Raw genomic sequence first — 26,951 nt, 5'->3', positions numbered from 1 at the left:
CATGGGAGGAAGCAGGAGAGACTTTTAAATGTGACCAGGGCTGGGGCCGTAGGCCGGGCAAGGGCCGGTGTAGCGGACTCTGTCGGACCGTGCGTGGGGACAGAAAAGATAAGTTTCCTCCCCCTTTCTAAATTCTCCTGGCGGGACTAATCAACAAGTTGGCACGAGACGTTCGCAGGAGGAAACAACGTTTAAGAACATGGGTACCTCCCGAATACAGTGTGGACGAACACGGAACTAGCTCAGTGGAGACCTGAGAGGTGGCCTTGCAAACTCGGAGACCTACAGTAACCACAAAGGATGGTCTGAAATGAAAACGTTTCACTAAAAGCGGTTTGTGGCAGGTAGTCACGTCCTAGGCTGATTGACAGAAGTCAACCTTTACCTTAACTGAGCCGGTCCATTGTCTTTTGCATCTAGGATCACACACCTTTGGAATGTCAGGGTGACTCCCTTTTGTTCCGGACCCCTCAGGGCCCAGCCAGTGCACCAGGGCTGAGACTACAATCCTCTCATCATTTTCATCTTGTTCATTGTTGACTGTTAACTATCCTGTACCCACCCACCTGTGTAAAAGATGTATCATTTTACTTTTTATCCAATCACAAAGGCTACTCCACTTTGCTCTCTCCTGCCTCCCTAATCTATCACCAATGCATTTCATGTAACCCACTTACACCTTCTCTTTTGATTGAAATGTATAAAATAAAGTGCAAAATTGCCATTCTCTGGAGCATTATCTCAATGCATTGAGATTTTGCTTCCTGGCAATTGTCAACAGTTCAGTTCATATAAACGCACAACAATTCTTCAATGTTTTTTACATTGGCAATCAGGGAGAGGCCCAAGAAAGCAAAAGCCATTACCTTAAATACCCCCTTCAGCTAAAGACCAGAGATGTTTGGGGGTGGAGAATGGGTGGACGGAGGTCATCTGGAAAAGTAGAGTAAACAAGAATAAGATTGTTATGGAGATGTAAGTCCTGCCTTCTCCCCTGCTGAAAGTTTCTAGAGATTTGCATATCCTCTTTGGGGTTTGGAGGGTAGTGGGGGGGGGGGGTTGACATGGGAGGGAGAGTGTAACCAGGGGGACGTGCCGGGCGCTGACCTTCAAGGACAGAGATGCTTTCTGCCACGGAAGGATGGCAGGGCCTTGCACAGAGAGGAAACCGCGTCATGGGGCCCAGCGACAGGAAGATACCCGCCTGTCAGAAGAGACAGGAGGCGCCTGGAGGGCAAGGTGGGCAAGGGGGCCACAAAGGCCTCCGCGATGGCCTGAGGCATCTGGGCCACATTCTGGGGTACATGGGAGCCACAGCCACCGGGGCCACAGAGCAGTGACAGCTCAGGACAGTGGGGGTGGGAGCTGGGCCAGGAGACTTTCCTCCTGGTCATTCTGCTCCTCTCCTACTGTGACCACACAGCCCCCCCCCCCCCACACACACACTACACAAAACACACTGCACGTGCACACCACACATGTACACACACCACACATGCACACCTACTGTGCCCACATACCACACACACACATACAAACCACACATCCACACACTGTACCCACACATTCACACATTTACACATACTATATTCACACACTAACACCACACAGCACACACAGTGCACCCACACGCCACTTCCACACATCGCACACATACACTCAACATCCACAATCTCCAGCCCCCACTGCACTCACCCACCATATGCATGTCCAGCACCCTGAACACTGTACCACACGGAGGTTGTGCCTCCTGTGAATGTGGGCAGGTAACTGAGCATGAAACACCTGAGAGAAAAAAAGGTAAAAAGCCTTCAATCTCTGGGGCTGTTGTTGGGCATTCAGACCCCAACTAAGGTTTGGAGCTCCTGGATTTAGGGTGACTCCAGGGGACTCCCGCCTCCATCTCCCATCAGAATCAGAGGATGTCCCCTTCCCAGCTGGAGCCATGGCCCTGGTCCTGCCCCTGCCCCTCCTTCTCTCCGTCTGACGCACTCTGGCACCTTCCTGTCTCCTAGGACCCTGTCCCCAGGCCCTCGCTGTGTCTGTGGCATTCCTGGGATGAGGGCTAAGCACAGGTTATCTGTCCATCTGCTGGCCACTGGCCTGTTTATCTTCTTAGGGCTCTTTCCTGAAATAGCTCAGGGTTATCTAAGCTGCTGGAGCCGCCTGACAGCTCCCCCTCCCAAGAAGAGTGGCGCTCATCACTGGCAGCTGTAAACACCTTTAATCCAGGCCTGAATTCCACACATTATTAGGCCAACTGGAGACCTTCATGGGGATGTGAGCACCCCGCCCCAGTGGACCCCCAGCTGCCACCCACACCCGTGAGAGCACCAGGTAGCTTCTGCCCCCTCCTCCCCTGGCAAGGTGGTCTGGTTAGTGAGCTGGTCGTGCTGCTGCCTTCTTGTCTCACCCCAGGACCCACCAGCTGGACACGTCTCCTCTAAGTCCAGTCATCCCCTCAAAATCGGCACACTCGAAGCCAACCTCATCTTCTGCCTTATTCCAAACCTCCTACCTCTCCCACATTTCCACCGTTCAGCCATGTCAAACCTTTCCTAGGCTCCCGGATTGAAATCTCAGTCACATTCCCGTGCCTTCCCATCCCTCAGTGCCCCTCCCAGGGACCACGTCCTGAGCCCGGCCCCTCGGCGTTCAAGCCTCCCACACAGATGCCCAGTACAGACTTGAACCAGCGTCTCGAAGCCCCCCACGAGCAGGCTCTTTCGGGCCTCCATGCCTTTGTGCGAGCTGGCCTGCCCACCGGACACGCCCTGCAGTATCTCCTCCCCCTCACCAAGACCTCCTCTCCCTCCAGGTCCCACTCTTATTAAACCTCATCCATGCTCCTCAGTCATTCATTTCTTCAGCCCATGTTAACTGAGCACTTGCGATGGGCCAGGCTCTCACTGACCCGCCGCCCCTCTGAGCTCTCATCCCCGAGTAATTTCTGCCTCACGCTTTTGCATAGGATCCCTGAGGTCTTGTAAGGTGTCACCATCACAGGTGTGCGGGCCTCCACCCTGTCATAAGCTCCTTGAGGAGGACAACCTGCCAGCCTCCTGGCTTCTTCTGGGTGTCCCCTGGGGCGCCTACATCTTCGCACTTCACCTTGGGTGGTAGCAGTTTAGTTTTTGTTTGGATTGCCAACTTTTTGTTTCATCAAATAAAGGCATTTTCCCATGACCGCGATGTCATAAACCAAAGCACATTTTGATACTGTGAAAGCAACACCAGGAAAGCAGGAAGGATAGAATCTCAGCACAAAGGAGAAAAGTTCACATTTTTCTGTTTCTTCATTTCAGAACATAACCTCAGAATAAAAGGACAGTCCTTTTAATGGAATACATTTAGCAAGTTGGAAAGTTCTTTGTTCCTTTTCTTGTTCTTCGGTTCACAGGGGACCATCAACACCGCCCCCCCTCCCCCCCCCGCCACACACACACACCCCGTGTTTGGAGCCACTGCCTGTGAGTCCCTTGGCAGTGAGCACAGCTCTCGAGTGCCTGGACAGCTGCTTGGCTGTCTTCGGTTGTCGCCTGAAGAAGCCACCCTGAGCCTCCATCCACAGGCCCAGCCTGGGTGCGAGGGACATGGCTGGCCGGGCAATGGTGACCCCACGCCCAGACTGCCACCCCTTCAGACTCTGGGACACATGCCCGCGTGTTTGACCCTCCGCAGGCACACAGATACTCTTGACACTGATTACGCCCAACTTTGGGGGCGGTGAAGTCCTGGAGCCTCTGGGGAGGCAGGTGGGATGGGGGCAGAAGCAGAAAACAATGGGTCCAGGAAGCTCACCCCCACCCTGTGGCCTCACGGCTCTGAGCCAGGCAGGAGCCGAGCTGGGTGAGACCCCAGAAACTCTGTCCCCACCCTGGATCTTGCCGTCTCCCATCCTTGTCGGCGCTGGCGTCTTCAGGAGAGAAATACACACGAAACTTTCCAGTGCTCAGCCCAGGCCCCCTCCAGCCGCTTCCATAAAAAGCTGTGCCATTGGACAGGAGAGAGCGAGATTTTTCCAAAGGATGTATGTGTGTATTGTTGGGAGCAGCAAGCATCTCGGTGAACTCCGGGTCACGGCACAGCCTGACAAATGGCAGGAAGTTCAGGACTTGGGCCTGACATTTTTACACAAAGGCTGCACAGCCCAGCCAGGTGAGCTGGGCCTGGGGACTGACACGGCCACCGCCCGGCACTTCCTGCCCTTTGTTGGCCCATGTGCAGCCTTCCCAGCGCTCCAGCCTTTCTTTCGTGCCTGACTCCTGTTCGTTATTTATGGAGAGGAGCTCCTCAATATAGAAATGGGTGGATCCGGAGTCCGCAGCAGGATGTGGGAAGGCAGACTGGCAGGGTGCCCACCACCGGGGGCAGGATTGACGAATTAAAATAATGTGGCCGTAGAGTCCCAATAATAAGCCTGTCTGGTATTTATATACCTGAGGAGATGTTTCCCGTGCTCCCCTGGCCACGGTTCAGGGGCTCACAGCCGCCCATCCATCATCCCTGGGCCTGCTCTGCCCTCGCCTGACTGTGAGTGAACTGAGTGGACCAGCCTGGCTCGACCCGCAGTCAGTGTGGGCTCCTAGAAGCAAGGGGCCCTCAGGAAAACCTTTGTTGTCAGCTTCCTCGGGAGCTGGCCTGCGGGTTTGTGGTGCACATAGGACCTCTTTAAGTCCCCGATCTTTCTTCAGTATATCAGTTACAGTGGCATAATTCTGTCTGAAAGGAGTCACGCCCATTCCTGATGCCTCCGATAGAAGACGTAGGCCGTACTGGAGGTTTTCTTGGCCACTCAGGGTCTTGGTTAGGAGTCCTGTGTGAGCATAGAAAGCCCTGGAAGCAGGTAGGACCAGGGGGTCTGGGTGCCATTCCTCACTCTGCCTGGCTAGCTGTGCAATTCTGAACAAGTTCCTTCACCTCTCTGCTTCTCGGAAGTTGGCTCAACTTAGTTCTCATGGTCTGTGGTTCCATGACTTGTCTTGTACCGAGTGGTCATACAGTGATGGCAATACAGAAGTCACTGTGGGGCGTACGGCCCTTTGCCTCACACCCTTAATCACAGCTGGCTCCGTTCTCATGTGGTTTTTGTTTTGGTTTTTGTTCTTTTCCTCTCTCCTACCTTGTCTTTAGGCTGATTTTAGACACTCGTCAATGCCTCATTCATAGTAGCAACTCTCTCTTTCAAGCATGTGACTTCTTAATCTGCTGAACTATATGTGCATGAAGAGTTAAAAGGCCGAGAGTAAATATACTAGTGCATGCTTTTATGTGTGTACTTGGTGCATATGTCTGACTAATCAATGACTTTTCTTTCCTTCCTAGTTCTTGACAGTGTTCTAGCCAGAAGAGTTGTCAGAAAGATGAGATCTGGAACCGTGCGATACGACTGGACCTTTTCCATATATTTTCCTATGGCGCCTTTCAGAAAATAGAAGAAATTTAATAAATCATTGTTGAACCAGACAGCCTCCCCTTCTACTTAAAATTCACCTTGACTGAAAGTCAGCCTCATCCGAGTTTACTTCTGAGCTAAGGTGCAGAGTGCAAATGGCCAGGCCTACATGCTTGTTTGACAAATCCCTGCCCTTCCTCCCGCTCCCTACAAACAGTGTCCCCTCCCTTCCTCCTGGCTTCCTCCCCCCTCACCTGGAGCCGCCCCTTCACTTCCCCCACCCAGAGGGGCAGGAATGAGCACGATTAGATTTCCCCTCCTCAGAGGTGTGGGAGCCCCGGACATTCTAGAGGCCACACCAAGGCACTCCAGGGAGGTGGAGCCCAAAAGAATAATTAACATTTGCATAGACTTCAAGATATCCAGAGCACTTCCACATACTACATCTCACTTAGCCCTCCAGGCCTGAGATAGCACTGCCTGCACATGGCGGATTAACTAAGACCAGGTCCCTCTGAGTTGATTGTCAGGATTAATTTGGGAGCCCAGGACTTTGCCCAGTGTATCCAACCATCTCAGCCAGAGGGGCTGCCAGGGATGGTGAGAGCTGGCCTTGGGGGTCACCTTCTTCCACGGGGGTAAAGACAGTTACCTTTGATAGGGAATGTGAGGAGGAGGCAGAGGGAGCAAGCACAGGGGCTGAAGTAAGACCAGAGCTTCCTGATAAGAACAAAGTCCTTTCTTGTAGATTCTGCTCACTTCAAGGTTGCTGGGAAGAAGCTGGGATTTGGGGTTAGAAACCCTGGGCTGATGCCCTGGCCGGGTAGTTCAGTTGGTTAGAGCATCGTCCCGATATGCTAAGGTTGTGGGTTCGATTCCCAGTCAGGGAACACACAAGAATCCACCAATGAACGCATGAATAAATGGAACAACAAATCAATGATATCTCTCTCTCTCTCTCTTTCTCCCTCCCTTCCTCTCTCTCTCAAATCAATTAAAAAAGAAGAAGAAGAGATGGGCTGAACCTTGCGTTCCTCTGGTTCTGGGGAGAATTAAACTCTGAGCTCCCTGTCGCATCTCTCGTCTGCAAAAGGAGAATGATAACAATAACAACGCAGTAATGGGCTGCAGCAAGCACGCCTGCTCTGGTCCCTCCTCACCAGGTAAATGTGAGGACCAGTGAGTTGAGCAGATGCAGCTGTTCTTGTGACATAACCCAGAATACACTGGCGGGTTGTCTTTGTTTTCATTCATTGCGAACATATTTATTGAACACCTGTCCCTCCACAGTCCTCTGCTTTGGTTCTGCTGGGCTGTGGAGCATTGTGGGTCAATTCTTTTATTTTTTTATTTTTTATTGATTTGAGAGAAGAGAGGAGAGGATAGAGGGAGAAACATCAATTTTGTTGTTCCACCCAGTCATGCATTCACTGGTTGATTCTTGAATGTGCCCTGACCAGGGATATCGGGACGATGCTCTAACCAACTGAGCTACGAGGCCAGGCCAGAATAGCCGGGCCAGTTCTCCAGGCATCCGCGTCCTTATTTGGGTAATTGTTATTGCAGGAATTAAGTGACATCATTTGTATGGAGCATTTGCATCTAACATGACGCCTGTCACAGAGGGAGGGGCACTCTGCAATCCTTAGCTCTCTCTCCAAAAGCACCCTTTAATGTCACACCCTCTCTAAACAGGAAGATTTGGGTCTTTATGCCCTGAGCTTAGTCACTGGCTGGAAGCCTTCCCGCACCCCACCCCCAAGCCTGTCAATGCAGATGAATGCAGACCTCTGAACTCTGACGCATTCCTTCAGTCTCCGGGGGGTGTTGCCTGTGTGTGTTCTGGGTGCCTTATCTCTCCATTCACCACAGACTCCTGGAAGGTAGGGGCCCACTCAGCTGGCCCAATTTCTCTCTGAGGGAGGCCACCAGGAGGGACAGGCAACTGTCTGGTCTCCCCAGGCCGGTGAGAAATCCCCGGCTCTAGTCCTATCGATTTCCTCTCTGGCTCCGCACTGAAGTGTGAAGTGTTCTGACCTCCCAGCAAGGAGGTGTCAGGAAGTGCCTTTGACACTTCAGGTGAAGGGAGAATAATTCAGTAATCTGAGGAACATTGCTACTCTGTGTTCCCAGACACAGCCGGCCAGGGAATGACAAGGGGCTACAAAGACTGTAAACCGGCCAGTATTTCCCTGGCTCCGGGCTCCCCAGCTCCACCCTCCTGGAGCCTAGCCTTTCACAGGGAGTGTGCCATGTAACACTGTTCTCCAGTCTGGCCACCAACATCCTGCCCTCCTGTCTGGTTCTGGACCAGATGGTACCCATGGGCTGATTAGGACAGCCCCCCCCCCCCCATAGTGCCTCTCTTGAACCCCTTCAGTGATAGGCCCTCCTGGGCCACTCATTTTATTTTTTAAATTGCTTTCACTGCTAGACAATTCTTGCTATGGTTATTCAACAAATCTTTGTTGTTGTTGTTATTGACTTCAGAGAAGAAGAGAGAGAGAAATAGACACATCAAGGATGAGAGAGAATCATCGATCAGCAGCCTCCTGCAAGCCCCACACTGGGGATGGAGCCCACAACCCGGCATGTGCCCTGCCTGGGCATTGAATTGTGACCTCCTGGTTCATAGGTCAATGTTCAACCACTGAGCCATGTTGGCCGAGCATTCAACAAATCTTTTTTTAAAAAAATAAATATTTTTATTTTTTATTTCATTTTAAACATATTTTTATTGATTGCAGGGGGGAAGGGAGAGAAAGTTAGAAAAATCAATGATGAGAGAGAATGATTGATTGGCTGCCTCCTGCATGCCCCCCACTGGGGATCGAGCCCGCAACCAGGCATAAGCCCTTGGCTGGAATTGAATCCGGGACCTTTCAGTCCGCAGGCCAACTCTCTATCTATTGAGCCAAACCAGCCAGGGCTCAACAAATCTTTATAGAAACTATTTCTAAGTCCCAGTCCCAGACCTCAATCCTGGGGACAGGCAAGCTGTCTGGTCTCCCCAGGAGTCCATGCTCACATGAAGCTCAAGTTGAGGTGCGGGGACAGATGACGAAGAGTATCTCATGGTAATGAGATGATTTCAACTAATAAAAAGCACCAGGAAGAAAACAGTGTGACAATAAGGAAGCCTCTAGGAGGCTAAACGGGGAGACTCTGAGGCCTCCCTGAGGACAAGAGAGGTTGGCCATGGGATGGTGAGGCTCCGAGGGCAGAAGTGGTCCTGGGAAGGCTGGCAGGGTGGGGCAGTTGCTGGGAACGAACCTTTGCCTCAACTATACCAAGGAGGTAGGAGAGGAGGAAAGAAAGAATTGGGGGCTCAATCCTCACCTTACAAGGAAACTTTTTTAGGGCAAAAACTGCCACCACCTCCCCCAGCAGCACAACCTTTCTGTATCACCCCATCTCCCTCATGTGCAGCCACTTCTCGCCTCCCACCTGCTGATCCTTTGGCCCAGTGTGTCCTCCCACCCCCACCTCCTTTTTCTTACCTCCCTATTCTCTACTCCTGTCCCAGCCCACCCTAATTACTTGAAATAGGATGCATATCAATCCATCCCGAGGGGGACCTCTTTGCAGTCAAGTTCCCAGTTTTCTGTTATTTATTTTGTAATTCATTTTTAGGGAGAGAGGAAGGGAAAAGAAGAGAGAGAAACATTGATGTAAGAGTGAAACACCCATTGGCTGCCTCCTGCACACCCCTACAGAGGATCGAGGCTGAAAACCCAGCATGTGCCCTGACTGGGAATCAAACCAGCAACCTTTAGTGCATGGGACGATGTCCAACCAACACAGCCATACTGGCCAGGGCCCAGTTTCCTGTTATATTCATACTAGCAGTCCAGTGCATGAAATTGTGCACCAGTGGGGTCCTTTGGCCTGGCCTATAGGTTCGGGAGGGATGCAGGAGGTTGGCCAGCTGGGGACGGACCTTGGGACGGCTCCAGGGCATGTCTGGCCCATATCACTCAGTCTGGATCAGCTGGACCCCAGCAGCAAGCTAAGCTACCGGTCAGAGCATCTGCCCCATGGTGGTCAGTGCACGTCATAGTGAGCAGTTGAGCTGGCCTTAGCATATCATCAGCATATTACACTTTAATTGGTTGAATGGACGACCAGACACTTAGCATATTAGGCTTTTATTATATAGGATTCGGGTCCAGTTTCCAACAAATGTTGAATTTTTTTAAAATATATATATTTTATTGATTTTCTACAGAGAGGAAGGCAGAGAGACAGAGAGTTAGAAACATCGATGAGAGAGAAACATCGATCAGCTGCCTCCCGCACATCCCCCACTGGGGATGTGCCCGCAACCCAGGTACATGCCCTTGACCGGAATCGAACCTGGGACCTTTCAGTCTGCAGGCCAACGCTCCACCACTGAGCCAAACCGGTTTCGGCGAAATGTTGAAATTTTAATTGATGACTTGTTATATTATTGCATATTCCTGACAATGCATATGTAACATGTATTACATATATAAACTATACTATATATAGCTAATATATGTACTACATTTTAGCTAAAACACGTTAGTTTTTCTGGCATATGCATGAAGTATCTCTGGAAGAATAGCATTGGTTGTCTGCGTGAGAGGAATAAGTACCTGGGTGACTGGGTGAGGAGAGCAGTCATTATATTCCATTTAGACTTTTGGAATCATGTGAATTTCTACCTATTCCAAAATTAAGTTGATCTATGTCCGTAACCAATACCTAAATATGCATTTTTTTGCCCTTGTGATGTGCTGCTTCGTAAAGCCTTGGGCTCTATACTGCAAATGTTCACATCAAACTTCCCAGTTAGATTGTAAAAAGAAGTCCAAACCATCCCTTTCATTTAGTTTCTATCCTCCAGGATTCCAACTAAGCTTGATGCTTAGTCCCCAGAATTCCTTTGACAGAATCTACTACCTTCATATTCATCTTTTTTTTTTTTAATCCTCACCCAAAGATATTTTTCCATTGGTTTTTAAGGGAGAGTGGAAGGGAGAGGAAGAGACAGAGAAACACCAACGTGAAAGAGACACATCGATTGGTTGCCTTCTGCACATGGTGCTGGGGCAGGGAGCCTGCAACTGAGGTAGGTGCCCTTGACCGGAATCGAACCTGGGACCCTTCAGTCTGCAGGCTGACCCTCTATCCATTGAGCCAAACCAGCTAGGGTGCATTCATCATTTTTTAGATCAGCAAACATTGGTGGGGCTTCTTCTAGGAGCTGGAGAGCCTGCAATGGATGTAAGACCCTCCCTCTAAAGCAACGGCAGAGGTGGGGGTGGGGGTGGGACAGACGCAGGTGCCACCATTTACCATAGAATGGCAAGAGCTCCAACGGCAATATGAATGAAAATGTCACAGGGGAGAAAAACTCAGACTACAGGCTTCACAAAGGGCTGCTTTTGAGCTGATCCATCAAGAACGGAGGATTCAAGAGGAAAATAGCTTTCACTGGAAGGGTGCATGTCTTCCAAACAGCTATGGCAGGCCGGTGAGGAGCATGCGCAGCTGACCGCCTGAGTTTTGAAACCCAGGTCACCACTTACTAGCTGGAGGCCTCTAGGCAAGTTCTTTAGATTGTTTCCTTGTCTGTGAATCGGAAGACAATAGCTCCTTCCTCACCGGGTGGTGGTAAAAATTAAATAAGATAAAGCTTGCAAAGAGCTTCAAAGGGCCTGGCACAAAGTAAGTGCTCAGCAAACCTCAGCAATGATTATTAGAGGCACGTGATCCAGGAAGAAGACAACGTCTTCAAGGATTGAGTCCCGGGTTAGAAATCTGGACAGTTCCAGGCTCACTGACTGACATTCGTGGCCTAAGGAGTCCCCATGGGACTACTACACTGCAGCCCCCAAGTAAAAACCCGCTGCCTCCGGTGGATTTTGGGTTTCAAATGTGGAGAGAAAAATGCTGAGTCACTGGAGGACAAGGAGGAGGCTGAGTTTGCGGGTGGTCCTCAGTGTTGAGACCGGGGTTTGGGGATGTGGGGGCATCAGTCAGAAGGAGGGATGCCTAGGAGTCCGTGCCAGTGTAAACGCAACACCCGGCAGCTGCAGAGATGTGTGGTCTTCGGGTCCTATAAGAGGTGGTTGCTGCTAGAAAGGTCCCTTCAGCCGTCAGAAGGTGAAGGGCAGATGCTCTTTCTGGAGGCTGGTCCCCAGGGAGACGTTCTGACCAACCTGGGGTCCAGGCTTCCTTTAAAAAGTCTGACCTATTTTACCCAGTGAGCTCACCGTCTGGGTAGAACACCTTGTTCACAGCAACTGTTAGATCCTCCCAGGAGGCGAAGGGAGCTGTGGATTCTCTCTCCTGGGTCTCGCTATGCAAGGAGGGGTGAGAGCTGCCTGCTGAGGACAGAGGAACCAACCTCTGGGCCTGGACCCTCATCCCTCCTACACCTGTCACTCTCTCGGGGTCTTGTGGGTGGTTACAGGGCTCCCCTAAAAACAGCACAAAGGGCCCTTCCCAGTTTGGCTCAATGGATAGAGCATCAGCCTGAGGACCAAAGGGTCCCAGGTTCGATTCCGGTCAAGGGCATGTGCCTTGGTTGCAGGCTCCTCCCCTGGTCAGGGCTCATGCAGGAGGCAATCAATCAATGTATTTCTCTTACATCGATGTTTCTGTCTTTACCTCTCTTTTCCACTCTCTCTAAAAATCAATGGAAAAATATCCTCGGGTGAGGATTTTCAAAAAGAAACAAAAAAACAGCACAGAGGAAGCATCCATAAATTGTCCCCCAATGGTTTGAAGGTATAAAAAAAGCAACAACCTTGAGGTGCTCCAGGATACAACATGGAGTGTTCATTCCTGGAGCTGAAATGATTTGCCATGGCCAGTATTGGATACCAACCTGTGTGAAGTCCAGGAAAGTCTGATCAAATAGTAAATAATATTTACTGTAATGGCTACAAAGAGCAGGGTAGTTTTCAAAGCTCTTCAACAAGTTTTGCTTCCAGAGTTCCGAATCATCTTCGAAAAGGGCAGATGTTGCCCTAGCCGGTTTGGCTCAGTAGATAGAGCGTCGGCCTGCTGACTGAGGGTCCTGGGTTCGATTCTGGTCAAGGGCACATGCGTGGGTTGTGGATTCCATCCCCAATGCGGGGCATGCAGGAGGCAGCCAATCAATGATTCTCTTCATTGGTGTTTCTATCTCTCTATCTCTCGCCCTTCCTCTTTGAAATCAATTAATATATATATATATATATATATATATATATATATATATATATTTTTTTTTTTTTTTTCTTTTTAAGGGCAGATGTTTTCTTCCATTTTGAACATAAAGAAACTAACACTTTGAGAGCGTCCTGATATCACTCGATGGTTGATGGTAGAACAAAGAATAGAAATATAACTTTTTGCTTTTCGGATTTCCTCTGGAGATAGATTCATTTACTCAACCAGTATTTACTGAGCATCTACTATGGCCTCCCTGCAAGGTGCTAGGCTCCAGGGATGTAAGAATGAAGAGACATGTCCTGCGGCCTCATGGAGCTGTGAGTGAGGTGGGGAGGCCAGAACTGCACTCACAGAGAGATAAGCCCAGGGACCAGCCCTACTATGAAGGCAGAGGAGTCAGGGGAGAAGTCCTTACCCTCTCGGAGTCTCTGAACCTGGAATTTTATCTAAGCCCCTGAGCTACATGGCTGTCAGGATTCTTTCCAATATGAGAATTTGTGAATTCCCACGTGGCCTCTTGGAAAACCGCTCTGGTTGTGGGAGGGGAGAGGCTGGGTTTAGTCTCCAGCCCTGGCAGCCACCCTTGCTCAGGCGGCCACCCTTGCTCAGGCGGCCAACCTTGCACAGGCGGCCACCCTTGCTCAGGCAGCCGCCCCAGCTGTGGGCTCCGCTCTGTCTCTGCTGCTGCACGGAGGGAGGCGGATCGCACACCCCGGCTGTGCACTGCGTGTAAATGTTATCGAAAGGCCCTGGTGACGGGGAGAACAATGCTTCAAAGGTTAATGAAGTCATGGGAACCTCAGTGCCAGATCCCAGCCCCGTCCCGGGCCGCTGTTTGTGCATATCGGGGTCAGCTTGTTTTTCTTCGCAGGTCTGCGGCTCTGCCCCCGCGGTCCCAGCAGGGCTGCAGTCATTTTACTCACTCAGTAGCAAGGAAGAAGGACACCTGGCTAGATACCTTTTCTGTAGACCTAAGCTCCCCCCTCCCCCCCCCCCAAAAATGCCAGCCAATCAAGGCAGTTGGTTAGACCCTTGGGAACATGAGTGGGAGAGTTGGGAGCAGTGATATAGAAGCACGGGGTTGATTCTCATTCCTGATTTTGCAGATGGAGCAAATGGCCTCGAGATGTGAAGGATCCAGTGGTGAATTGAATAGTTCTGTGTCTTCAACTTGCATGCAGGCCACAGTCTACAGCTCCTGTGTATTGTTGCGAAGTTCCAGCAACTGAAACAGTAAGGCTAAGCCCAGGTCCATTTTTTTTTAACTGGGTGGGCTTTTGGGGGGATACAGGGAAGTGTGGGTTTTGACAAGTGTAGGAGGGGTTGTGTGGGTGAAGCAATCATTTCTTGAATTGAGAAAAAACACTCGTAGTCTGCTTCATCCATACCGTATGTTCTGGATTGCTCCGAGGGGCAGACATTTCATCTTAAACATGTTTATGAGACACTGCAGACAAAATTATAGTACAATGACTATCACTAGTCATTCACGCACCTATTCACCCTCTGAAGAGTGTGGTTTTAGGAGTCAGGCTGCTGGGTTCGAATCCTTAATAGTTATGTGAATGTAGGCCAGCGGCCTAATTTCCATTAATGACTCGGTTTCCTTATTAATGACTCGGTTTCCTTATTAATGAAATGGGACTAATGAACAGATCTCATGGATTTGCTGAAAAGACTACATGAGACTTTGCATTGAAATACCTAGCTCGGTGCTAGCCCATATGGTATGGCAAGGATCAACAAACTCTAGACATTACTCACCTTATTTTTATTATCAGGTGCCAACTATTCAACCATGCTAAAGATGGGATGGACACACAAATAAAGTGAGGTCCTTTCCTTCAAAGGAAGAACTCGAGGTCTGTATGTGTATATAACTAACAACACACATTGGAAGTCAGACAATGAATTAAGGCACTACCCTAGGCAAGGGGACCCCAGCAGAGGACGTGGGGGCCAGATCAGAATAGGCTGCAGGATACCTGAGCCTTCAAACTCTATGACAGGTGGAAAGTAGGTTAACTCCAGGCATGGGGAGAAGCTAAGGCAAAGACCGGGGGGGAACATGTGTCATAGTTGAATCTGAAGTGTCGTTTCTCTCTCAGTGGGACAAGAGACTTTCCATCTTCCTGTTGGGTCAGAATTTGGAGACCTTGAATGCCCTGTTTGAGCCAGTGAGGGATAGGATCACATCTGATTCCGAGGACAACACTCTGGTGGCAGGTGGAGGGAAGGCGGGAGAGGAGAGAGGTGAGGGTGCAAGATGCAGAATGGGTGTGGGCTATCCACGGTCCAAACCAGACACAGCCCTTTCCTCAAGGAGCTCGGAGCTCACTGGGGAAATTGGACACAGGCATGTCAGCATTCACGTAATAAAGCCATGTCTTCTACTCTCAGATGGAAGCCAGGGAAATGAAGTTTTCATTTTCTCATCTGCAAATTGAGTTAATAGGAATATATAGATATATAGTATATAGTATTTACCTCTCCGGATCATATGAGGATCAAACCACGTTAGAAAAGGAAAGTGTTTAGCACCTGCCCACAATATAGGCACAGCTCCATGCACTACCACTCAAGCACACAGCCTGGCCCTGGGCAGCCTCCAGGGTGGAAGAAGCTAATTGCAAGCTGTGTTTATTGTCCCAGGCAGAGGAATGCGGGGGATGGTCAGGGGCTAAGTGGGAGATGAGATGGAAAGCAGGTTGAGGCTTAGGTATCAGGAAGACTGAGCTGAAGCTGATGCCTCAGGCTTGTTTTACTTCAACTTAATTAGGAATTGACTCATATCTCCTTCTCTCAGTTCCATCTCCCTGATTTCTTCCTTTGTTCCTGCCTTGGGACCTGTAGCTTTTGAGTTGGGGGACGGACAGATGCATGAATATAGATAATCCTGATGGGGAGGCAGTGGGCTATGTTAGAACAGTGGCTGGAGTTCTAGACTGGTTCTGGAACCACCACTGTTTACAAGCTGGGTGAGAGAGGACAAGTCAGCTCAACTCTCCCGGCCTCCTTTTCTTATCATGTGATGAGGCAGTGGGCCAACGATTTCTAATATCCACTGAGCCCCAGGCTCTCGCTGAATCTGAGGTGTCTGGAAATTCCAAGAGTAAAGATTAGGTGCTAGGTGGTGTCTTGAGGGCCCTGGTATAAGCAGCTCCATTACATCTGATAGTGAGGGACAAGCTGATTTTCCAGGGTGGCTGCATATACCTCTTTATCTGCTGACCTGGCACAGGTGCTCTTGTGACCCTCTGACCCAGAAAGCAAGGCTATCAGAGAAGGAAAATGCCTGGTGAAGAGCAGCAATGGTTAAGAGCACAGAGTAATGTCCCTGCTGCTTATGGCTCATCACAGGAGTGTAAGTACTGGGAGGATGTGGGCAGTGGCATTCTGCTGACACGAGAATATTACCTTCCAGTTATTCAGCTGGTCAACTAGGCATCATGCACTCCCTCACATGCTCACAGTGATTCTGCAAAATTGATGTTGTGATTTATTGTATAGGCGACTGCAGCTCAGAGAGGTTAAGTAAGAATCTGAGGTCACACAGCTACTAAATCGAAGAGCAAGGATTGAAACGCTGACTGACTCGCTTCAAGGCCATTTCTCATCGGCCATAACAGATAGTGTCTCAACCTCATACGTTTAACGATGCAGTTGCTTTTGCCTGAGATCAGTCCTTCTCTCCTCTCTACTTCACATCCTATTTCCGGTAACATCCTTCCTCCCCTTGGCCTGCAATCATGGATGCTTCTCCCACTTTGAAACAAACCAACGCACGCCAACCCTTCCCTCGATCCGATGTTTTCCCTCCTTCCTTTCACACCCACACCTGCTGCTTCCATAGCCTCGTCTTCATTCACTCCCCAAGTTACTGCACATCGCTAAAGTCACTCTGGGCCACATCCCAATGACCCTCTCACGGTCAGGCTGTCATTAGAGTTCAGTCCTTGCAGCAGGTGATACTTTTGACCACCTCCTTCTGATGAAAACTTTCTTCTCCCTCCATTTCCAAGGCACCCTTCTCTCTTGGTTACCTCCTGTGCAGGTCCTCTCCCCTTCCTCAGCTCGTTCTGTAAGGTTTGAAGGGCTCTGCCTCCAGCCTCTTGTCCACGGCAGGGTATTCCAGGCTTATCACCTCCATTCATGGCTGCAACCCCGCGTGCACCTAGATGGCTCTCCAATTTCTATTTCCAGTCCTGACCTCAGGCCTGAGCTTCAGTGTCACAGAGATTACTTCTAGATGTGGCTCCTGAGTGCCCCAGGGGTCTTCAGAGTCAACATGTTCACAACTGGACTCATCATTTTCTTCTCCCCAACTTGCTTCTCTTCTTACGTCCTCTATCTCAGTTAGTGACATTGAGCCACGGCACTCAGGGAAACTTGGACTCCTAGACACATTGCCATGTTTCCCGCCCGCAACACACCATACACCAAGTCCACATCCAATGGCCACTAAGTCCTGTCAGTTCTGCCCCCCAGTACCTCTTCTTTCCAGCGTCACTGCTGCTCAGGCTCCTCAGTGCTGTGCTCACCTCCAGTCTTGCATCCTTCCATTCACTATGGCTAGAATGACGCTCATTTGGAAAGCCGGTCTTGTCTCTTTCTGCTTAGGACCCTTCAGAGGTTCTCCACTGTCTAAGGATCTCACCCCTATTGGCCTCTTCAGCCTCTTCTTCTTTCACTCCCCACAAACCTTACACTCCTCAGGGCCCCTCTTCACTCCCACATGTTGTTCCACCTGTGTGAATGCCTTTCCTTTTGCTCTTCCCCTGGTGAAGTCTTACTCCTCCTCCAAACTCCGTAACCCCCTCAGGAGCCTTCCCTGACCTCCCCAGGCCCAGCTGAGCCTGTGTTGCTCTGCTTCCCACATGCCTGCTCACGACACTTGTTTCAGCCCCGACGTACAGCACTTTAGCTGTGTCTGTGTTCAGGGGGTGCTTCTCCCGAGAGGGCAGGGGCTGTGCTGTCCCTGCCTGCACTCTCAGCACCGTGCACGGGCCTGGCATACTATGTTAGAGTAGATGTTGTTGAATAATAATACGTAAGTGCATGACTTTGGGGAGAGGTGCCCAACCTGAACCCCAGCTGATATTCATAGAATCATACAACCTGGCAGTCAGAGATAAAGCCCAACCGTGGAGATAAAACCCAAACGGTTCTTTATCTATTCAGCCCATGTGTGTTGACAACCTTTTTGGGGTTGGGCACCAATGTACTGGGCACTGAGATTCCAAGATGAAGGAAATGCCGCTCGAGGCTCCCAAGGAATTCCGAGGTCAGAGGTTCGAAAACCAACGTGAGAGGGTCCCTGGCACCTTACGCGCAGGTGGTGTGGCTTCAGGAGGAATAGCTGTGTGCTTTTGTCTTCTATCGGGGGTGTGGCGGCTGGAGGCTCTGTCCCATCTCTCAGTGTGGATCCTGTGACTGGGGACTAACGTTATTGAGGGTGAGGATAAGGAGGACTTTACCAAACCTGCATACAACCTAAGGATGCGGGCAGCAACGTCACGTGCGATCAAGAATCATGACCCTGACTTTGATAGGGACCATGGGGAAAACCATTTTAAACCTCGTGCCATAGGTTCCTGTGTAATATCTCCCAGTTGATATTCATGTTTGCATTCAGTATCTCCATCTATAACTATGATGTGGCTTGCTGTTCTGGGTGGTCTGAGGAAATAGAGGATGAATAAGAAAGATCCCACATGCCCTAATCGGTTTGGCTCAGTGGATAGAGCGTCGGCCTAAGGACTCAAGAGTCCCAGGTTCAATTCCGGTCAAGGGCATGTACCTTGGTTGCGGGCACATGCCCAGTAGGGGGTGTGCGGGAGGCAGCAGATGGATGCTTCTCTCTCATTGATGTTTCTAACTATCTCTCTCCCTTCCTCTGTGTAAAAAATCAATAAAATATAATTTTTTTAAAAAAAGACCCCACATTAAGAAGGTTAAAATCCTCTAGGGGACCTAACTCATGCATTCATATAAACAAAAGGTAATACATCTCTAAAGGATTGTGGAATAGCATCTATAAAATGCTTTGAGTTTTGACGAGAAGCTCAGGTGTTCTGGGATATTGAGTTTGCTAGTGTGGGCAAGATGTTAAGTAGGGCCAAGGACACAGGCCAGTTACCTGAGGACAGAGCTGCTCCCTGACCACAGGTGAGCCCTACGCCCAGCCAGCCTCGGCCTCATTCCTGAAAGCCCATTGTGCAGGAAGGGGGATGGGCTGTTGGATACTGGGGAGGGTCCAGAGCTAATTTTGAGTCTTTAGCTACAAAGAGTAGCCTGGTTTCCTAAGCCTGGATGTGTACTCTCCTCTTATTTGGCACGATCTTGTAACAGGACCAATTCCAAATCCTGTGAATTTAAAATGCTGCAAGTTTTTTTGTTTTTATATTTTTACTGATTTCAGACAGGAAGGGCAAGGAAGAGAGAGGAAAAAACATCAATGATGAGAGACAATCATTGATCCGCTGCTTCCTGCACACCCCACCATGGGGATCCAGCCTGCAACCTGGGCATGTGCCCTGACGGGGAGTGGAACCGTGACCTCCTGGTTCATAGGTTGACGCTCAACCACTGAGCCATGCCAGCAGGGCACAAAATGCTCCAAGTTTTCAAATATATATAGTCTCCCTTTACAAAGTTAACATGTTTTTCCAGGTTTTTCGAGAAATCGATTCGTTGAATGCAAAAACTGTTTAAATCAGACAGCATACAATACAAGATTTTTAATGCTCCGTCTTTTAAGAGTGCACTTGGTTTCTGACAAACAAACCTTTTGTTGACATGGATATTAGGGGAACAGTACTAAAAAATATCAAAGATAGTCACACACCCCACGGTTTTATAGGGAACACCCTCTGTCTTTCCCATATGCAGCCTGGAAAACAGGGCCAGGACGATCCTGCAGAAACTTCCTGATGAAAACAGCCGGGTCAGCCGTTCCCAAGCTGCAGCCCGGCTGTGGCGCAACCGCAGGCAGGGCTCCGCGCTTCCTTGGCGACTCCAGAGATGCTGTGCCTCGGGGCAGCGCCTGCGCGCAGCCGGCCTGAGGGGCTCGAGGGGTATGGGGTCCTTGGCGCGGGGCTGGGTCCTGGGGACATCCCAGACCTATCTGGCTGAAAGACTCGATTATCTACCCAATAGTCACGTGGCCAAACCCGGGTTAATCACCCCTCCCGCTCCAGGTTCGCTTTCCGCCCGTGCACGCACCCCCTCCTCCCGCCCCCCGCACCTGCACTGCCGCTGCGCTTGCTCTGCAGGGAGCTACAGAATCTGCAGACACCGCCGCCCCGCCCCCCCTCAACCCCCCCCCTCACTCGCCGCCCCCCCCCCCCCCCCCCCGCATATACACACAATGCCTCGGCAGCTTTTGAAAAGAAAACCAGGAGGGGTGCTCTTTTGTTCTTTCACTGGGTTAACTTGGTTAATGAAATTCAATTCCCATCTCCATCCCAAATTTGCAAATTTCTCGCCAGGATGTCGAGCGCTGGCCACTTCATTGATGGAGATGTTCTGTGTTCCTGGCCCTGTGCTAAATGCTCTTCCAACTCATCTTAGCTAAGCCTCAGAGCCACCCACCCTCTCAGGGTAGGTGTTGTTATCCCTGTAACGCAGGTGGAAGAATCCAGGCACCGGGAGTCGCTTGCCCAGGGCCTTGATGGCGCGCCTGGGTTTGGAGCCCAAGCCTGTCTTGACCTCAGAGCCCTAAATCTTTATTGCTGTTCTTTATTTAGCAAGATTAAGAATAATAGCTTTAAAAGAGAATAACAGCTAATACTTATTGAGAAACGACTGCTCGCCAAATGCTGTGCAAAGTATTTTTCCAAACTGCTACCCTCAGAGGCAGGTCTGCCACTCACCAGTTACGTAATCCCGAGCAAGTTTCTTAACCTCTTTCTGACTCGATTCTCTGTCCGCAAAATGAGGCTAAAAATATGGATGTTGTGAAGAGCAAACGAGTTAATATATGCAAAGCTCTTTGACTGGCACATATTAATCCCTCAAAAAATGCTTCTTACCTACTTATTCTGACCATCACCTCCATTTCACAAGTGCGGGAGGTAGGCTTGGGGAAAGTAAGCAACTCCTTAGTCCAGGTTGCCCAGTGCACGCTCGCTCTGCTGCACAGACCTGCCCAGAAGTCCTGCGAGGTGCGGGCCTGCCCGCAGGTGCGTTGCACCTGGCAGGTGGGAGGCACGCTTCCTGGGCGTTGCAGAGCGCGCCGCAGCCCGGAGGCCGCGACTGGTCCTGGGTGGGCACAGCTGGGGGCTCGCCTAGCCCCGGATATGGGGGTGCGAAGGCCCGGGCGGGGCGGAGGTCCCATCGGAACCCTCCAAAGCTAGTCGAGCGACACCCAGAGCAGCCAGCCCAGAGCGGTCAGCGCGGAAGCCCCCCCCCACCCCCCACCACGCCACCCGTCCCGTCCCCCAACCCGCTCCCGCCGCTCTCCCCCTCCCGCCGCTCTCCAGGGCGGAGTTTCCTCCTCTGCTCATTGTTCGCGGCCCAGTGCCCGCCCAGCCCTGCCCCGCCCGGCACTGCCGCCGCCAGCGCGCTCCGGGGGGAGGGGGGCGGCGCGGGCTGGACGGAGTCGCAGCAGCCGCTACCCGGGCCGCAGCCGCGCAGACACCGCCCGCGACGCAGCCGCCCGCCGTTCCTCTGCCGCTTGGCTCCGAGCCCCAGCCCAGCTCTGCCGCAGCGGCCGCGAGGAGGGGCCGCCCGAGCGCCACTCGGGAGCACGGGTCACCGCCCGGCCGCCGCAGCCACCGCCAGGCCTCCGCGCGCGGCGCCCAAGCTCTCACCCCGGCGCTCGGACCCTCCGCCCACCGCGCAGCCACCTGCTCCGGGCCCGGGGCCAGGACACGATGCGTTCCGCGCTGGCCCTCTCGGCGCTGCTGCTGCTGCTGTCTCCGCTGCCGTCGCTCTCCCAGGATGGTAAGTGTGCCCCGACCCGCCGGGACCCCGCCGTGCCCGTGCGCCCCGGCTGGGCCGGCCTGCGGTGGAGCCCGCCGAGCCTCCAGGCCGGCCGGTAGCAGCCGGCCCCTCCGCCGACCTCCCGCTCGGGCCACACACCGAGTCCTGACCTTGCACCATCCACGCCCCTTCCAGCCCGAGAACGCGGCAGGTGCCGGCCCGAGCGTGGATCGTCTCAGGTCCCGGGTCGGGGGCAGTGGGCGAGGAATTGTGCCGGGGCGGACGGGGGCGCGCGGGCGCTGGACGGGATTTCGGGCAAAGAGAGCGGGAACTTAGGGCACCACGAGGCCCCAGGGTTTGGCGCGACCCTCAGGGTCTGATTACTCCTTTTCTCCGTGTTGGAAGGGACGAAGGGGGCGGTGTTGTGTGGTCGTTGATCACTGGCATAGCGGCACTCCGGGCGCTCAGGAGAAAGTCCCCGAAGCAGGTGACAAGCCTCCGCTAATGGCCCACGCGCGATGTGTGACTGGTTCGCCAAGAGGTTTTCCCAAACAGCGTGAGCAGGCTCAGCCCACCGGGCCGTGCTGGGGCGGTGGAGGGGGAATAAGCAGACCTCCCCCAGCCCCAGAATCACCTGAAGTCCCGGCCTCCTTGTCACCAAAGGAGCCCTTCTTAGCGCGTGGCCGGGACCCCTGCTCCACCCCCTTTGTATGAACAGGAGGAACTTTGCTCGTGCACCTTGGGCTGCACCCTAGAAACACACCCATTTTCCTTCTGAAGGGAAAGTGTTATTACCCTTTTGGGGGGACAGGCGGTGGCTGCCAACCCAATCAGAACGGTGTCCCACGGCCCCCAGGAACGGCTGGACTCTCAGCCCCAGACAGAGGTGCATCTCTTTCGTACCCGCCTGAGCACGGGTCTGCAGTGAGGGCGAGTGATGTTCCCACCTGGGGTCAGGAGGGCCGGGGTGAGAGCCCCGCCAGGGAAGGGCGCTGCTGCTCGCAGGTGCTGGCATTTGGGACTAAACTCAGCGGCAGGGGGGGCTGGGATGGCGGTTCTGTATATATAGTCTCTGCATCGGAACCGCTGGGAAGCTTCGGCGGTGCGGAGGGCCGGCGCTCAGCACACAGGCTCCACCAGCCTGGCCGGAGAGGGAAGGGCACTCCCAGTGAACAAAGGGTGTGCCCTGGAGGAGGGGGCGCAGTGTGAGGAATGGTGGGAGCAACTCTGAGGATAGCAGTCCCTGAAGATTTGTACAACCGCCAGGGCTGAGAAGATGTTAGAGAAAGTGCTCTGGCTACTCGCTCAGTCCAGTGTTCCTTGACAAGAACCCTTTCTGTGAGGAGCCTCTTAGCGCCACCAGAGGGAAATGGGTTAGTTCCCAGTGCTTCTGAGCTTGCAGAGGCTGAGCTTTGAGGAGCGGGTGAGGGTTTGGGGATGAAACACCCATCCTCCTGCCCTAAGAGGGGGTGCCGTAGAGCCTCCTATGGGAAAAGCTGCAAGCCCAGCGCTGCTGGCTTCAAGGCTGGACTGTCTTCCCTGGCATCTAGGCACTGCCCTGAAGCCCCGTCTCTTCTAGGAGGCCATCCTCAAGCCTGGCACTGGGCACGGCACATGGTAGGAGCTTGATAAGTGGGTAAACACATGTAAACAAAAACCAACCAGGACCTCCCTCCTGCCCCCTCAGCAAGTCAGTTGGCTTCTCTGAGCTCCCCCAAGTGCAGTTATGAGAATATCAGTGATAAAGGGAAATGCTTTACAAAGTGTAAGTCAGCAAGGAGTTATTCTTATTTGCATACATAGAAGCCTGAAAAGGCCGAGTGGGACAGGCTTGTGTTTAGTGGCTGTGGAGGGAGTCGGTAAGGACTGCTCCATCTCTGCCCTTCTGAAGGTGTGGCCACCTGGGGTTATCAGGGATGGTGTGACCCCCAAGCTGCTGGAATCCTGTGATTCAGTGCTAAAAAACCCCCACACAGGCTTATAGTGAGTCTCCTCAGCAAAGGAATTATCCCTGGCCAAGGTCCCCTGGGAGCTTACCTCCTTAGACAGGCGGATCATGCAGCTTACAGCATAAGCACACTCAACCCAAGGTCCCGACCGTGCAGTACACTCCTCCCCAGTGCGTTTTGGTTTGATACCATGTGGTTGAATCACGAGTCGTATCTCTGAGCCTCGGTTTCCTTATCTATGAAATGATAACAAATCTCTAACGTGCCTGTCGCTGGAAAGATAACGAGCTTGATGATGTACCCAGCTCGTGGTCAGAGCTCAATAAATCCTAGCTGTTACGATGAATACAGCATATGAACTGAGCACGTGGTTGGCTTACGGTGCCCCAGCATCAGGATTCTGCTCATGTTTGTGGGTGTCCGTCCATATGGACTAATAAAAACTGAAACGTAAAGTGCTACCTGGTGTGGGAAAGGTGGTGACTTGGGCAAAGCTTCCTGAAGAAGGTGGGGGTTTATCTGGGGATTTTAACATAAAAGGGCCGATGTGGGATGGGAGACCTATTTCTAGGGTGGCTGAGGCTACATGAATTGCAGGGTGCAGGGAACGCAGACTAGAGGCTGGGGGTCATGATGGGGGTCCTTGATATGGTGTCAGTGGGAGGGATAGAATAGGGGGACAGCAGGTATTCCCAGCATGGCCTTGCTTGGGCCTGGCTTTGAAGCAGGAGTGAACAAGACTTGAGGGGTGGGAGCAGACTAGTCTAAGCAGGTCTGAGGAGAGAGAGGTAAGGGACAGACTGGGAAGGGATGAGAAATCTGGGGGTCACCAAGGCACCAGGTGGCAACTTGGCCAGAGCTGCGGGGTGTGGCCACCTAGGAAAGGGCAGAAGCGGGGAGATTGGCAAGTGTGGGCTGGCTCTCTGGGGCTGGCCCTGGGCCTAGAGAAGGCAAGGCTCAGAGGTGAGGAGAGGGGACAGCACGGAGGCTGCACCCCACCTGCCTTTTCCTCCGGGATCCATGTTTGAAGGCAGAGGAGGGCTCCTGCTGGGGGTGGGGGTGTTGATATCTGCTCTTCGGAAGCTGAGAGAGGAAGGGGATGCCTCCTGGCTTGAATTCCCCTGGTCAGGGAGGGCTGGAGGGATAACTCCTGTCCGTCCTCAGGCATCATCCTGCTGAGAAGCCTTCCCTGCCTTCCTAGGTGGAACCGGCCATGTTCCATGGTCTGTTGGGTGCCTCCCCCACCACACGGTGACCCCTCAAGGGCGGGGATCTGCAGATACTCTTCTCCACCCCCAGGGCCCAGCGCAGCACCAGGCGCTGAGCAGCTGCCTGAGGTTTTATCTGGAGTGTTGAACTGAGGGAATGGCCCTAGCCCCCGGTTCTGGCTCTCTGGGAGGGAGCCAGGCCAGCTCGCATCCTGGGCAGTGATGACGGCCAGTGGGCTCCTGCTGCAGCGGCCGGGGCCGGCAGGAGCAACTGCTGAGGGTCCAGGCTTCTGGGCCCCAGATCCATGGCTGCTGTGAGGACAACTTAGCCCTGAACTGGAAGCCCTCCACTCCTGAGGCAGGTGGGCAGAGCCCTCGGGGAAGCTCACTGCACCTCATGGGAGGGAGGCTGGGGTTCAATGGCCCCTACCCTGGGAGAGGCCTGCTTCTTCACACCCTTCCCACACCAGGGGCCCTCTGCAGGTCCTCTGGGTGCAAGCTCTCCCACATAACTGGGAAGAGGAGAACCAGCTTCCTCTGCTTGCCCCCTGCTCACAGCCCGAGCCCGAGCCTGAGCGCCCCTGAGACCTGGGAGCTCTGGGCCCACTTCCTATTTGTGCCCGTGGGGTGTGACGCAGGGCGGGGAGCTCTGCGGGCGGGGGTGGGGGTGGGGGTGTTCCTGTCACGTCCCATCCCCAGGAACGTGGGTGAAGTTGCACGGGCCTCCCCTTGTCACGTGTCCGGTCCACTGTGTGGGGCTGTTAGAAGATCAGATGAGGTGGCAGATCTGAAACTGTGACTCCGGGTCACACAAGCCTCTTAACTGTAGGTAAGGACATCCTTCCAGAGAATCTACACACAAGGTCTTCATATTGGCAGTAGTGTTTACTGTAAGATTCCTTCAAGCAGGCGGTACAAAGCAGAATTCAATTGGCAACGGTAATTTCAACACCATTAAGTAAACTAGAGAATCCTAGAACACAGAATTCCAGAGCTGGGAACCTTCTGGAAAACATCTACACCTGCTCTCTCTCTTTTAAAAAAAAATATTTTTATTGATTTTAGAGAGGAAGGGAGAGGGAGAGAGAGAGAGATAGAAACATGAGGGAGAATCATTGACTGGCTGCCTCCTGCATGCCCCATCCTCGATGCCCACAACTCCGAATGTGCCCCCGACTGGGAATCGAACCCGGGACCCTTCTGTCTGCAGGCCAACGCTCTATCCACTGAGCCAAACCAGCTAGGGCTCTTTTTTAAAAAAATGTTTTTTATTGATTTCAGGGAGAGGGGGAGAGAGAGCGGGAGAGAAAAAGAGTGAGAGAGGAGAAACATTAATGATGACAGAGAATCAATCATTGGTTGGCTGCCGCCTACACACCCTCCATTGGGGATCGAGCCTACACCTGGGGCATGTGCCCTGACCAGGAATCGACTGTGACCTCCTGATTCATAGGTTGACACTCAACCACTGAGCCAAACTGCCTGGGCGTCACCTGCTCATTTTTCTGATGAGGGCATGCAGACCAGGCTGTGAGGTCACTGTCCAAGTTCCCGGCGACTCCCAGTGGCGGCTTCCCGGGAGCTGCGTGGACGTGTGCGCAGCCACAGAACCTGGTCACTGGACCTTCCTCCTGGGCCGTGGAGGAACTCATTGGAACACTTTTCAGAAAGGAATGCATGATGTTGACAACTCTGTACCGTGCCCAGACTCTCTCCCCACCCCTTCGCCATTGGGGCAAGCTGAGGCTGGGAGCCGCTTTGTTACTCAAGAGTTAGACTCTCAGAGGGCTCCCCGAGCACCATGCCCAGGGCTGGCCACCGTGTGTTATGACTGCATGTGTCTGTCTCCCACTGCTGAGAGCCCCTGTCGTGCCCACAACAGCCAGCCAGGACCTGGAACAAGCAGGTGGTTAGAAGTGCTGGTTAGATGACCGGTGCTCGAAAGCCGAAATCGACTGCAGATTCAGGAGCATCCCCTCCCCACATTCTCCCACCTCAAGCTTTTGTATTGGCTCTGAGCCCTGCCACCTGCACCCCAACCCCCGCCCACTGTAGCAGCGGCCAGCACAGACCCTCAGCTTAGCTTGGCCTCCTGGCCCACCCTCCCGCCCCACCCCTTTCCACCACCCTTTCTTCCTTTGTAGCCTTATTCCCCTCGGGTCAGCCACCTCCAGCTTCCCTAGGGCCAGGGCGCAGGGTGGCACCCCGTCCGCCAATTGTCGTGGCCGGAAGGCTGTGTGCCTCAGCCCAAGGGGAAGAGAATTCTGAGGAGTGGCTGAGTGGGGC

At 52.5% G+C, this 26,951-nt stretch overlaps 1 protein-coding gene across 1 annotated transcript in view; it reads left to right on the top strand.

Moving 5' to 3' along the window:
- Positions 1-26,951, top strand: part of PODXL (podocalyxin like) — a 69,831-nt gene that overhangs the window by 5,533 nt on the left and 37,347 nt on the right. Inside the window, exon 6 of the mRNA XM_059656060.1 lies at positions 21,067-21,529. Within this exon, the coding sequence (XP_059512043.1) occupies positions 21,067-21,529 (463 nt within the window). The remainder of the gene's footprint in view (positions 1-21,066; positions 21,530-26,951) is intronic.

The sequence above is a fragment of the Myotis daubentonii genome, chromosome 10, assembly GCF_963259705.1.
Source record: "Myotis daubentonii chromosome 10, mMyoDau2.1, whole genome shotgun sequence".
In the NCBI taxonomy this organism is placed as follows: Eukaryota; Metazoa; Chordata; class Mammalia; order Chiroptera; family Vespertilionidae; genus Myotis; species Myotis daubentonii.
Note: the sequence above shows the minus strand (reverse complement) of the source record. Positions and strands in the feature narration are given on the sequence as shown.